The sequence below is a fragment of the Pristis pectinata genome, chromosome 5 (genome assembly GCF_009764475.1).
Source record: "Pristis pectinata isolate sPriPec2 chromosome 5, sPriPec2.1.pri, whole genome shotgun sequence".
Lineage (NCBI taxonomy): Eukaryota > Metazoa > Chordata > Chondrichthyes > Rhinopristiformes > Pristidae > Pristis > Pristis pectinata.
Window position 1 is genome coordinate 79587328 of NC_067409.1, and position 15217 is coordinate 79602544.

Genomic DNA, 15217 nt, shown 5'->3' on the forward strand with positions numbered 1-15217 from the left:
AAAACTTCTAAGTTCTCCCCTCATTCTCCTGTGTTCCGGGGAATAAAGTCCTAACCTATTCAACCTTTCCCTATAACTCAAGTCCTTAAGTCCCGGCAACATTTATATGAAGTTCTGGGCCAGGATACATGCTGTTGTAGTGGAGATTGAATTATCTTTATCTATTGCTGCCCCATTTTGAATGCTGTTTATTCTGGAGGCTCTACTTGTTTTTGACTCACTGAGTTTGTCAGAGGGTTTGGGGCGATTATTTGTGTTTGTAAAAGTGATTACAATGATAAAGAGCACACTGCATAATGCTGTGAGAAGTTAAATGTACTGTAAGCATTAAAATGTTTGTAGTTTGGAGAACCAAGCAATATCCTTTGTATGCATGCTGCTGGATATTTAAATCCTTAAAAACAAAACTAAATGGAAAATATAACAAAGTGGCTCATAATGAGCCTCTGAGTAAGGCTTGGAGTGGCTTTGCATTAAGAATTGTACAGACATTTGTACAGCTCGACTATGCTATGGGTTATAGAAGCACTAATGGTCTTGCCTTTCTCTCCTTCCTCCCTTTTACAGGTTGTAGGGATCCTCTTTGGATTAGGTCTGATTGTACTGGTCACATCTCCACTTCTCCTCCTGGCCTCACCCTGCATCCTCTGCTGTGTCTGCAAATCCTGCAGGATCAAGAGGAAACACGACCGTCCACCACCTTCTTAAATTGGAAGAACTGCCTGATCCCGTCTTCCTTCGGTGCCAAGCTACCTCTCTTCACCTCGTCATTCCTAAGGGTGATATGGCCACTGGATCAGTGCTATGAAAGAACATCCTGTAGGGGGTTGATTGGGACAGAGGTGAGGGTGCTTAGCATATAGTAACTGAATCATGCAAGCAAAATGGATTTAGTGGATGCCTTCTGGCAATATTGTCCAAACCATCTTTAAAATCCAAGCTGTTACAGCCTCTGTTGCTTCATAATCCAAGGATAATTGTGTGTTTTCAGCTGTTTGTTAGATGGCTTTTTTTTTGTGAGATTTTTGCCATTAGACCTATTGTCCATCCACCATGTCTGTTATGATTTGGGCTGACCTCTTAGGGACAGGATAAGGTTTAGAATTTCAGTTCCCCTAGTTCCCTTGATACTGCAGTGTTTGCGAATGCATCTTGTTAATCTACTTTTAAAAGAAAGCCTTGGGTTCTTCCTGGCACTTTTGAGGTTTGAGCTTGAAGGCATTTGTATGAGATGAGAAACTATAGTGTCTTACCACTTGGCCAACATTCAGATGCCTGGAAAATGGTTATTACTGTTTTATTGGAGCATTGTTTAGGTTTCACTTTTTCCATGTGTAATTACAAACCATAGCCTGATACAATCAAAAGGACTAGTAGCATAGTAGGGTGATGAATCCCATTCCATTTTACCTCCTATCACAGAGGCCATAGGAATTTTATGCAAGACAGTTTCCTTTCTTGCAACATTTGGGGTCTACAAGGAATGGAAAGAGAGGCAAAAACAGTTAGTATGGCAATATGGATTTTAAAGGAAAATGCCTGTTGTCTTAAGTTGTGAGCTTGACTATTCACATTTACCACCGTGCCTCAAAATTAAGGCAACTGAATACAGTAAGCAGATCTTCCTATGAGCTGACAATAGAAGATGCTGGAATTACTCAGCAGATCTATTGGGGGGGGGGGGGGGGGGGGGGGGGGGGGGAAGAGTTAAAATTCCAGATTTAATGTTATTTTTGGGATTTTGATCAATGAAAGGCCATTGACCTGAAAGGTTAACTTTTCTTTCTCCATGGATGCAGCCAGACCTGTTGAGTGTTTAGTGTTTTCTGCTTTTATTTCTGATTTCCTGTCTTGGCAGTGTTTTGCTTACAGCATTTGTGTTGAGAATGCCATTTATAGAAAAATGGGCTATATTTTAGGAATTGCATAACATTCATATAATCCCTGGTTTTGGCTACAGCTGATGTCAAATTTGGATTGGTGCTTAATTAATGATATGTCTGATCATAGTAGCATGGCATTAAATGTTAAAATCAGCCAGGTATGTGTGCAAAATTAGTGCAGTAAAAGGATAATGAGTGGATGTTATATAAACCATTTAAGGGTAACTTTTTATAAAATTGTGTTCTATATGCAGAGCTTTATCCAGTGGAAATATTTATGAGGAACTTGGGTGCAGAAATCTTTGGACTCTGTAAAGTTTGCTGATCATTATCTCCAGCTCTGCCTTTAATGGTCAGAATTGTGCCAGAATTACCTCAACAGTGCTGAGTTTACGGCTGTAGTACTGCCAAATTTGACTATGACTTCTCTCTTTTTCTGGGCAAGAGAGTCCAGTTTTTTGTCTGATACCTTTTCAGTGAGCAGTAGAGGCTTACAGGCTGCTGTATGGATGAGCCCCCTTCCTTTGTATGTATCGTCTCAAAAACCTATTCATTTAAAAGCAGGGACCTTGATATTTCAAGGTCCAAATAACAGTATGTTGGCTGTGGTTCAGCTGGTACTGCACTTGCCTCTAAATCAGAAGTTTATGGATGGGTTCAAGTCCCACAATTACAGTCTGGTTCTAACTCTGGGTTACATAGTGGGTTTCACGGTGATGTTTTATCTTTTGTATTTAAGATCTTGCGTATCAGACATTATGTATTTACAGGTCAAAATGTTTGCACAATTAGAAATGGCTCAGGAATGGCTGCCTGTGCTGGTGTTCTTAGCACTTTCTCTAATTGTAGAGACTGGTTGTCAGTGTCGTCAGACAAAGATTTGGAGCTTTAAAATTACGCTACTTGAAGAATTTTTCCTAAATGTCAAAATGTTAAATAAACAGTAACGGTGTTCAGCTTTCCTAGGGCTGGACAACTTAACTGCTTTTCTAAAGCAATGACCCCATTAGTGTGAATCTGGATGGATCTTAGGTCAGTGATGCCCAGCATTCCTGCTTCTACTGGAAGTATTTGTTTCAAGGGCCTGTCATAAACAAGGGCACAAGCTCATCGTCAACTTAGAGCCTATATCGGGATGTTTAGCTTGCTACAGAGGGCTATTGATGTCTGGAGAGAACAGGAAGGAAGGTTGGCTGAAATAAAGATCGCAGGATTCATTTAAGAAACATCCATACTCTGCAAACTATAATGGTTTGTAGTCTTGAGGAATGAGATCCACTGAGTAGAATGACATTATATAGGGTGAAATAAACTAAAGAGCAGGACTGAGATATAGCAGGGTCTACAGGAGGCAGCCTGACTGCAGCAATAAAATTTGAGTATCATATTGACGTGGTTTGAATCTCAAGCATGCTACATTCTTGAAACACACTACAGCCTGCATTGCTTTGTGCAAGGGGTTTTACCTTGTCTTCTATGTGTTATTAAATGTCATTGTGGCAGGAGGCCAGCTCCACAAGTTGACTTGACTTGATGGAGATTAGTTTAACTGTGTGTTTAGCTAATGCAGTGGGGAACTTCAGTGTAGAAACTGTGATGGTTTGGGTTGGGAGGGATGCAAAATTGATTTAAACAAAAAATCAAAACAGCTAGCTCAAGAAAAGGCACAGCTAGGATGGGCGACAGCTTGCTTCTAGAACGTGGGTGGGTCATTTAAAATGGAGATTAAAATATTTAAGTTTATTCTAGTTAGCTAAGTTTTTTTTTCCCGGTTTTGGGAAAGCCAATTTCTGACTGAGATGAGAACTGCAGAGTACAGCAGGTGGGTGCCTGCATCTGAATTTCCTGACCTCAGAATATCTCTGACCCTCCCCTAACATCAATGACATGGAGTATCTGTGCTGTGAGATTCCATTCATCCCTGATTCTTTGTCCTGATTGGATTAGCCTCACTGTCCTGTTCTTGTCCTAGTTCCTGGTGTAAGTTGCACTAGTGCAGATTCCCTGTCATTGTTGCATGGGGAGTCCATGTCACATTTGTGATATTTGGTTTCTCCCACACAGCAGGATGGTGCAAAATAGGGCTTTGGAAATTGGGCCAGGCAACTTCAGTCCAAACACCCTGGTCCCTAATTTGCATCTAATTTCATTGCTATGCATATCAATAGAACTTCTATAAATTTAATCAGACTCATAGCGTGGCTTAATTTTGTACTTTTGGAGGCCATCATCCTATTTGATATTGGCAAGGGTGGCATTTATGGGCCATCACTACTACTTCTTGAGAGTGTTAATAGTAAGCTGTAGTCCTTTTGTTGAATGATCTCCCATAATCCTGGGAGGTAATGAGGTCCAGAATTTTGAACCATTGACAGTGAAGGAACAGTGATGTTTACCCGAATGTGGATGGTGTGTGATTGGGATGGAACATAGAAGAACAGGATGACAACTGTGCTGGAGGTCACAAATCCAGGTACTTGTTCCATTCCAACTGAGGGGTGTGGATATAATGAGGTTCATGTTTAACTAAACTCTTATATATCCGAATGTTGCTGAAATTCGTGATGGTGGGGAGAGGTGAAGAGGGATGTCTGTAAATTGGACTTCCCACGTTCATGTTGCTCTTTGTTTTGTATGTAGGTCATTCCTTTCTCCCCGCACTCTACCCCCATCCCATCACCCATGTGGGAACCAGGGTGGGGACCTAGTTGGGGAGAGCAGGAAGAGTGTGATGGAGCAGATCTTGAGGAATTCCTTTTGAATAAGTGCTTTGTGAACCAAGTGGTCATCATTGTACAAGTATGTGGAAAAAGCAGTTTTATAATCTGCTTGGAGAAAGAAAGTCACACAGGAGCCCACACACCATTCTGGTAATGGATATTATTTCCCCATGCACTTCCCATTGTCTTTACCTACCTAGGATTCTTTTTTACACCAAGGGGGACAACTAACATCCAAAGAATCGTGTGTCTGTGGTGGAGTTTCCAGCTCTGATTGGATGTTTTCCTGGAGGTTTCACCAATATATTTTGGGTTCAACAGCCAGTTCAAACCACCTTCCTTCCCCATATCCCATATCCCCCAACTGAATGGGGAGAAAAAGTTGGTCAAAGGAAACGGGGATGGGGGGGGTGGGGGCAGCAAAAACCATGCTACCTTTCTACTGTCCTAGTGATTTTATTTTTTCCCGGATGTTGGTCACAGAATTGTAACAATATTGCAAATCTATGCACTTTATAAATGTATATAAATATATAACTCTATGTAATTATTCCATATTGCTGAATAATGTTAAGTTTGTAAGAAAAATCTAGTTTGGAAGCTTGTGTATATTTTTGTTTGATATAAAAATAAATCATATTAGTTTGCTTTTTATTGACTTGGCTGTTTTCTTATCAACATTTGGCTGCCATCCTATGTCAGTTGTAAACCACATTATCAGTAATGACATTGTCAGTGAAGATTGTTGGGAGTGATCTTTGTGGTCCAGCTCATGGCATTTCTTCCTCTCATCCCCTTCCTTACTCCACACTGTTGTGATTTGGAATATGTTTCCTTTTCCTTCAAAAAAAAGCTAAGTCATGGGTCAAGACTAAAACAGTTGTCATGCAACATAGTCCTACCTTCAGGATAAACAAAGCATGTCTCTTCTATGACAACTGTAGCAATGAGGGACATAGCAGATGGGTAATGGCTCACATATGCAGCAGAGCTCCAAACAGGGATTGTTGGGGCATTGTGGCCTTAGCAAAGAATGAATAATGGTTTGGGTGATATTGTAAGATGAGATATTAATTTTGTCTACTAGAATTAGTGGAAGAGAAATAGGATGCTTTCTGTCTTTTATTTCCTGTCTGACTCTGGATTTTACAAAGCAAATTGTGGTCTCCCATTTAAAGTATCAGAAGGTAACAAATGGGAAAATGAAAATGGTGGGGGCAGCAGAATAGGGGACATGGCTCAAGAGTAATGAGTTCAGTCATGTAAATTTGGCAATCACCACAAACAGAAGGATTATTATATTCCTTTTGTCCTTTAGGAAAATACTTCCTTTTGAACAGTTTAGAGCTATCACCTGTAGGATATGCTTTACCTGCCATCCAAGTTCATAAGAACACTGATGTATCTGGACAGGTACTTGAATGAGCAAGGTGTAGAGGGAGATGGAATTTAATGCAGGCAAATTGGATTAGTATAGCTAGGCATGATGGTCGGCATAGATGCGGTGGGCTGAAGGGCCTGTTTCTACACTACATTGGCAAAGAAAGCTGCTCAGTTGTGTCCACCATTACTTCAATGCACTGTTTGAAAACAATCTATAACACATCTAGAAATGGTAAGTGGGCAGTCTCTGAAGGAAAGATGTTTTGCTTTGTCAAGAGGCTGGCTATTTTGCTTGTTTTTGCTTCACCTGCTTTCTCTCCTGAAGGGAATAACTCCCCAGAATACATCTACCTCCTGGGTGGCTTCTCCTCTTTCACACTTGTATAAATTTGAGTTAGCACTTTGGAACTTGTAACAAGTTAGGGGTGTGGCAACAATCACCAATTCACCTGTCCTAGCAACCATTAGCCCCTGGTCCACTGATTCCATGACTTTGAAAATCCCTCTAATTGCCACTATCTTTTGCCACCTGCTATGCTACAACCCTGAATTCCTCCAATTAACCATCCCACTCCATTGCCTCAAAACTGGGGGGGCTTTGACTTCAGCCATCTCATGTTTTAATCTTGGGGAAATCTCTCCGCATCTCTCTCTGATTTTCCAACAAGGTGATGCTCCTTAAAACTTGATACCAGAGGTAGGTTTGTTGGTAATGCTCTTGTGATGCACTTTAGGAATGTTTCTATAATATTGATGTTTGGGTTCTATAGGTAGTTGCTTGACTTCCATAGTTCATTTTTCTTTTTTGTGCCTTAATGATAAGTGTTGGCTGACTATTTGACTTATAATAGTGACTATTAAAACTGAACCTAATCAGTTTACATTCCTAAGTGTACATTTACGAGCAGTAATTTTTCAATTGGCAAGAGTCCTGGCTAATTGCAATAACTCTACACCTACTCTGCTGTGAGGAGCTAATTTAAGATGCATCTGGACAGGTACTTGAATGAGCAAGGCATGGAGGGAGATGGAATTTAATGCAGGTGAATCAGATTAGTATAAATAGGCATGATGGTTGGCATAGATGCAGAGGGCTGAAGGGCCTGTTTCTATACTGTACAGCTTTATGACTCTGACTCCACAAACTCAGAACCCTCCCAGAATTGAACCCAGAATCTTCCAGTTTGGTATAGCATCACTGTTTCCTCTAAGTATAAGGCTGAAGCTTTGAGTCATGAGGCTCTAAGATATTTCACACAAGACGATGCTTAAAGTCTATCCTTTTTTGTACCATATTGCATTGCAGTCCCAATAAATTAAATTCCATAATTGATAAGTAGATTTCAGAACATTAAAATTTATTTTCTGTTGAGATTATATATTCTGATTCAAACCAATGTGAAGCCAAGAAAAGGGCACGCAGGGACATGGGAATTTGAGACCTCTGAATGATAATTTTAGTCCACTGAGCCAGCACTGAGCATAGTATATGCAAAAGCCTGACCAGATTGTGCTTAAATTGATTGCACAATCAAAGTTAGCAATAGCCAATTCAAATACTCCTCAACCCTCTGTGTGGTCATTGTGTTTGATCTGTTCATTCTGTTTGCCTCTCCCAAGTTTCATGCCACATTCACTATAATTATTTACTTGGTCTGATGACCTCAAGGACCTTGAATGTCTTTCTGCTTTCTCTATTGTAAATAAATGTAACTCTGTCGTTACCCTCTGCTGTGGTGGTTGTATGGGTAATCCTTTGCGTATAATGGGCCTATCTGGTAACATTGTGTCTGTCCATTTCTTACTGCAAATGGACAGAGGTGGAGTGATAAACAGAAGATCTTTTATTTGAAGGCAGTAATTTGCAGCTGAACAGCAGAGGCAGGTAAAACAATAAGGTTCTCTCATTTCTTAAAAAGGTGCATCAGATCCTTGGAATTTATCTATTTTCAGGCTTTTGAACTTCTCCAGAAGTATTTCTTTACTAGTACTAATTTTTTTTTATTTCCTCCTTTGCATGGACTCTCGGTTCTCCAGTCTTTATTTTTTTGGAGGTCTTTTGTGTTTTCTTCCAAGAAAGCAGACACAAACTATTTGTTTAATTCCTCTCTGTTTCTTATTATAAATTTTCCCCATCTTTGTCTTTTAAGGGACTCTCATTTGTCCTCACTGGTCTCTTCCTTTAAACTTTCAAGTTCAAGTTTATTGTCATAGGCATACATAGACAGGGTATAAATGACATGAAAATCAGCTCTTAGCAGCAGCAAAGTACATTACAAACATATGCTAATTTAAGTTTGTTAGCTTAAGTTATACATTCATGACAAAATAAACATAATGACTAGTGCCAGTTAGAGAGAGAGGGAAAAAGAGATGTAGTGTGAGGGATTTTTAGGTCAGTTCAAGAATCTGATGGCTGTGTGGAAGAACCTGATGAAATGTAAAGTAAGAGCAGTAATCAGTTTTGAAATTAAAAGGACAGTTTACGTAACAAAACAAACATTACTGTGTACAGAGCACAGGCTACTGGCCCACAGCAGGAGGTTGGCTATGCAAGAGATATGGTTTGTAAACTGGCATGAGATATTCTCGTATGCATCAGCCAAGCAGTCACTTAGTCACAGTTACAACACAGTGATGAGAGCACAAAGTGGATACAGAGATGAATCCCAGAATCCATAAAGTGGGCAAGTTTCTCTACATGGGTCTAAAGGAATAATTATGTCTGCCAGGATGTCAGAGTCTAGGGAGCTTACAATAATTAATTACAGGAAAATCCTGAGGGAGTGGTTCTTATAGAACAGGAGATTAGCCAAAGTGAAGTTGAGACAATCAAAGGGATGACATAAAAAATTCTGGGAAGATGACTCATCAGCACCACCAGCATAGAGAGCAGATGTGTGGGAAGTGGAAGGAACACCTGTATTGTTGAGGAGGTATCCAAGAATTAATAACTTGTGCCAAGCAGATTTAAAAACAAATGCTGGAACTATTCAGCAAATCAGGAAACCTCTGGAGGGTGAAAAAAGTGTCAATGTTTCATGTGAATTACTTTGCATCAGAACTGGCAAAAGTTAGAAATAAGGCAAGTTTTATAGAGAAAACAGAAGAGAAGGGTGGAAACCAGGAGACCTAATGACACAATTGTGGTGGTGTCTGCTGAAAGAAGGTGGTGAAGGTTAATGAATGATAATGTCTGCATAAGGTGCAAATGACAGGAGACAAATTAAACCTGAAATTACCAGAAGAGAAGGGAGAAACAATGTGAATGCTGGAAATGAGTGATACAAAGCTGATTACACAAAAAACAAAACAGATGCTGGAAATCTAAAATTTGTTATTGTGTCTGGAAGGCTGCAATGTACCCAGATGTAAGAATAACACATTTCCTAACTGCAAAGAAAGAGGCCATTTGACTCATCGAGTATATGCCTGCTTCCAGAGTGATTCCATTCACCCCAAATTATTTTCTATAACCTATTCTGTCACACATTCCTATTAATACTCCTCTGATTGTCACATCACTAGGGGGAATTTATAGCAGCCAATTCACCTCGTGACCAAAGTTTGAACAGTTACTCAGCAACTCCGAAGAAGAGATCCGTTCCTGCAGGAAGTTTGTAGAAGGTGCTTATGGCAAGAAAAATCATGAAAAATATCGGGGCAGTGGCACAGCCTTATTTGACACCGACCCTTGCTGATATTGACACCGTTGTAGACTTGCTAGTTAGAAGGCCATGCTAATCTATAAGTGGGTGCTGAGCACCCTCTCCAGACCATTCAATGAACTCCAGCTACACTCAATGGCTGCAAATGTTATTATCTCTTGTACTTGTTTACAAAAAGCGAACACTGTTCAATGATTTCCTTGTAACCAGAACAGCTACAATGCTTAATATATAATTTTAAGACTTGATGTGTGAAAGAAGCATAAGAATAATTCCAGGATTTAAAAGACTTCAGGTGTTTTCTACATGATTTGTATTCCCATGGATTTGCAATGCTGAGTTGTGATCTAACTGATATATAAGGGACCACAATCTTAACGTTAAAGCTCAGTCATACAGCAATGAAACCAGGCAGCAATACTTCACATTAAAGGGAAGAAAAGCTGGAACTCATTTCAGTTCAAAGCCATAGGTTCTGGATTCATTAAAATATTTTCATGAGTGAGACAATTGATATTGATGGCAAATAAGGATACATAGTTTTTATGGTTGCTTTCCTGAGTCATGGTTAACCTAGTGAATGTGTTTTGCACACAACGAAAGCTCATGGCATTGGGGAAATGTGTCAGCATGGATTGAAGAAACAAGGGCTGCAGATGTTGGAATCTGATCAGTAATCCCATCATCTGCCGCCTCTTGTGTTTCCACACCACATTCCAGCCTCTGTCTCTACCTCCACCCTCTCCTTCCCTCACCTGGCTCCGTTTGTCCTTTTTTTTTCAAAATCTCTTTCTCCTTATCTCTTTACCTTTCACCTATTAGCTCCTGCCTCACCCCTCCCTCTCACCTGTTTATACTGGCTATCTTCCCTCTACCCTCCTGATGTAGGGTCTTAAGCCGAAACATCGACCATCCCTTTGTCTGCACGTATGCTGCTTGACCCGTTGAGTTCCTCCAGCAATTTGTTTTTTTGCAGCAGATTCTTCTGCCCTTTGTCAGCAATGCACTGATAAACCAATTTCTCCTGAACACACTTCCAGAATGCTTTACCCTTATTGCCCATTGCAACGTCACCTCTCCAGTCTATATTTGGATAGAAGTTTCTCATTAACACTGTTCCACAGTTCTTGCAGCTCTCTGTAGTTTCCATGCAAATCTGTTCCTCTGTATCCTTTCCACTAATTGCTGAAGCATGCAATACACCTAAAGGTATAATGGTACTTCTACAGCTCCTTAAATCTAATCACATGGATTCCATTCTTGATTCCTCCGGGACATCTCCTCTCTCTCCACCACTGCAGTATTCAATGCTGCTACTCCACTTTCCTTCCATAAATACTTGTTGAATCAAGGAATAACAACAGCCAGTCCTGCACTATCTTAATCCAAGCCTCTGTTATTGCCATAATATATTCCTTTGAAGCTATTTGCACCTGCAGGTCACCGACATTATTCACCATGCATTGTATTCTTACATTACCTACTCTGCAAAGCAGTCGTTGACCTTTGTGTATTCCTGCTTAGTTTGATCCCAGGTTATACTGCAGCATTTAGAGCTAATCAATGCAAGAGTTTAAACAAAATGAGGAGAGAAGATACAAGGTGCCCAATACTTTGTGTGCCTTGTATCTTCTCTCCTTATTTTGTTTAAACTCTTGCATTGATTAGTTGTAAAATACTTGAGATGGGGAAAGGGTTATTTGAACAGGTGGGAGGCTATGTACTACAATATCTCTGGTGATTATGTCTGACCCGAGCTGCACCAATGATTCATGGTACAATGAAAGGAAATTATGTTAGGCTTCTTATGAGGGATGGGTTTGGCTACAACTTAATAGCAAAGTCATCTAGTAACCTCCTTTTAAAAAAAACCTACTGACTGCTAAAAGATGGAGCCAAAATAATAACTGACCAGCTTATATTCCTTTCTAGCTTCAACAAGAAGAATGTTCTCAGTAGTGTTCACAAATGTTGCTGTCAATGCCATGCCTCAGTTATGTATTTACTGAGGGGGAGACTGCTAGCACTCGAGTACTGAGTTTACGACAGGAACCTAGACAGCGCTAAACACTCAGAGAAAATGAGTTTAAAGACCAGGTGCTGCACTTTATAGAAAGCACACAAAGGATTACGTAGAATGATTAGACAAACGCATGCAATTCTGGGCAGTCCATTGCAGAATTGTAATAAGAGTGTGAAGAGTAACCACTATGGGATATTGTGGCCTTAACAGAAACATGGCTGAGAGAAGGGCAGGACTGGCAGCTCAATGTTCTGGAATACCAATGCTTTAGGCGTGACAGAGGAACAGGTAAAAGTGGAGGCGGTGTTGCCTTTTTGATAAGGGAGGATATAACAGCAGTGATTAGAGAGGATTTTCTTGAGGGATCACCTAATGAGGCCATTTGGGTAGAACTTCGAAATAAGAAGGGGATGGTCACTTTTGTAGGGCTATACTATAGACCCCCCCCCCCCAAAAGTCAGCAGGAACTTGAGGAGCAGATGTGTTGAGAAATTGCTCGTATTTGTGAAAATAGTAGGATAGTGTTAGTGGGAGATTTCAATCTTCCTGGTATCAACTGGGTAACCCGGAGTGCGAAGGGCCTGGATGGGGTGGAATTTGTGTGGTGCACCCAAAATAGTTTCCTCACGCAATACTACTCGGAACCTACTCGGGAAGGAGCAATACTGGACCTCCTCTTAGGGAACTAGGTGGGCCAAGTAACGGAAGTGGCAGTTGGGGAGCACTTTGGGTCAAGTGACCACAATTCTACTAGCTTTAAAATAGTTATGGAAAAAGATAGAACAGGTTCATAGGTTAATGTCCTGAACTGGAGCAGAGCCAACTTTGAGGGCATTAGGCAGGATCTAGCTGGGGTCAACTGGGTGACTCTAAGGAACAGTTGGCAAGTGGGAGGCTTTTAAAAGGGTCATATCAAGAGTCCAGGGGTGGCATGTTCCTGATAGGGTGAAGGGTAGACATACCAAGTTCAGGGAACCCTGGTTGATGAGAGATATCAAGGCTCTAATCAGGAAAAGGAAAGAAGCGTGCATCATATTTAGGCAGCTGGGTACAAATGAATCCCTTGAAGAATATAAAAAGTTTAAGACCAGGCTTAAGGGGGAAATCAGGAGGGCAAAAAAAGGGTATGAGATGGATTTGACAGGCAGGGTTAAAGATAACCCCTAGAGGTTCTTCAGTTATATTAACAGTAAAAGGGTGACTAAGGAGAGACTAGGTTCTCTTAAAGACCATCAGGGCTGCCTATGCGTGGAGCTGCAGGAGGTGGCCAAAATTTTTAATGTCTATTTGTCCTCCATGTTTACTAAGGAGATTATCATGGATGCCAGAGAAATGAGGGTAATAAGTAGTGAGGTCTTGGATCATATGCATATTATGAGGAAGGAGGTATTTGCAGCCTTGAAGTGCATTAAGGTGGGCAAATCCCCAGGGCCTGACCAAGGGCACACCCAGACCTTACAGGAGGCCTGAGAAGAAATCGTCGAGGCCCTTGTAGAGATATTTGCTTCGTCATTAGCCACTGGCGAAGTTCTAGAAGACTGGAGGACAGCTAATGTTGTTCCATTATTCAAGAAGGAGAGCAACTGCAGGCCACTGAGCCTGACTTCAGTTGTAGAGAAGTTACTGTTGGGAATTCTGAGGGACAAGATCAACCATCATTTGGATAGTCAAGGCCCGATCGGGAATAGTCAGTATAGTTTAGTGTGTGGGAGGTCATGTCTGACAAATCTTTTGGAGTTTTTCGAAGAGATAACTAAGGGGACAGATGAAGGTAGGGCAGTGGATGTTGTCTATATGGACTTTAGTAAGGCCTTTGACAAGGTCCCACATTGCAGGCTGATCTGGAAGGTTAGGTCGCATGGGATGCAGGGGGAGCTAGCGAGGTGGATTCAGAATTGGCTCAACGATAGGAAGCAGAGGGTGATGGTTGAAGGTCGATTCTCCGATTGGAGGCCTGTGACTAGTGGGGTGCCCCAGAGTCAGTGTTGGGACCTCTGTTATTCATTATTTATGTAAATGATTTGGATATGAATGTACATGGCACCATCAGAAAGTCTGCTGATGACACTAAATTAGGGGGTCTTGTTGATAGAGAAACAGGTTACAATGAATTGCAAAGGGGATCTTGATCAGTTAGGGAGATGGGCTGAGGAATGGTAAATGGATTTCAACTTGGATAAGTGTAAAGTGATGTATTTTGGACAGTCAAACCAGGGTAGGACCTATACAGTGAATAGCAAGGCACTGACGAGTGTTGTAGTACAGAGGGACCTGGGAGTTTGCTGAAAGCGGCCACGCAAGTAGATAGGGTGGTGATGAAGGTGTTTAGCATGCTGACCTTCATCAGTCAGGGCATCGAGTTTAGGAGTAGGGATATTACGTTACGGTTATATAAGTCGATGGTGAGGCTGCACTTGGAGTATTGTGTACAGTTTTGGTCACCCTGTTATAGGAAAGACATTGTCAAGCTGGAGAGGGTGCAGAAGAGATTTACAAGGATGCTGCCTGGACTAGAGGGCCTGGGTTATAGGGAGAGTTTGGCCACACTGGATCTTTATTCCTTGGAGTGTAGGAGAATGAGGTGTGACCTCATGGAAGTTTATAAAATCATGAAGGGTATGGATAAGGTGGACGGTCATAGTCTTTTCCCCAGGATTGGGGAGTCTTAAACTAGAGGGCACAGATACAAGATAAGAGGGGCGAGAATTAAAAGGGACCTGAGAGGTAACTTCTTTACCCAGAGGGTAGTGAGTACCTGGAATGAGCTGTCAGAGGCAGTAGTCGAATTGGGTACAATTGCAACATTTAAGAGGCATTTGGATAGGTACATGGAGGGGAGGGGCTTGGAGGGTTATTGGCTGAACGTGGGCAACTGGGACTAGCAGGGAGGATGCTGTGGTCGGCATGGACTGTTTCTGTGCTGTGCTATGACTCTATGAATGTACGTCTGACAGTCTATGCAGTCAGTGGAGATCTGTAATGCATGAATTGCAATAACCAGCAGGCTTACAGAAACAAGAATGACTTAATAACTGGATAATGTTCTTACAGGTTGGTTGAGAGATCAGTGTTGGTCAGGACACTCTTCTGCCCCCCTTTGAAATAATGTTATCCTGTTTACGTGAGGGAATGGCCAGGGCATCAGCTTAGGTTGCCAAGTGAAAGACTGCACCTCTAAGAGTGCAGCACTCCATTAGTGCTCTGGAAGTTTCAAGAATGGGGCAATTGAATCAGGGTTGACATGGCCATGGGCCAGGGTAGCTGTTCAGAATGGGAGAATGGAAGTCATTTTATCCCAGGTGTCCTCTTGAAAGCAGCTGCAGATTTCCTTCCCGACAGCTCCGCTGATTGACAAGAAGCAACAATTTATGACAGACATATAGTGTTACTGAAGACTGATAGAACTGGCTACAGCTGAATTATAATGGCATCCAGAACTATTTACAAATATCATATGGCCAGCTTGTCAATCAGCCTGGCTGTCAGTGGGAAGTTCTGCCATACAGGACCACAGACATGGAGTGGAGAAGAGGGAGTAGG

At 41.4% G+C, this 15217-nt stretch overlaps 1 protein-coding gene across 2 annotated transcripts in view; it reads left to right on the forward strand.

Annotated features, from left to right (window-relative positions):
• Positions 1 to 5250, forward strand: part of LOC127570576 (E3 ubiquitin-protein ligase RNF144B-like) — a 56361-nt gene extending 51111 nt beyond the window's left edge. The window contains exon 8 of one of the 2 annotated variants that reach the window (XM_052016252.1): positions 568 to 5250. In XM_052016252.1, coding sequence (XP_051872212.1) covers positions 568 to 708 — 141 coding nt within the window. In that variant the 3' untranslated portion in view covers positions 709 to 5250. The remainder of the gene's footprint in view (positions 1 to 567) is intronic. The other variant, XM_052016251.1, reaches the window with a different exon arrangement.
• Positions 5251 to 15217: the final 9967 nt, after the last annotated feature.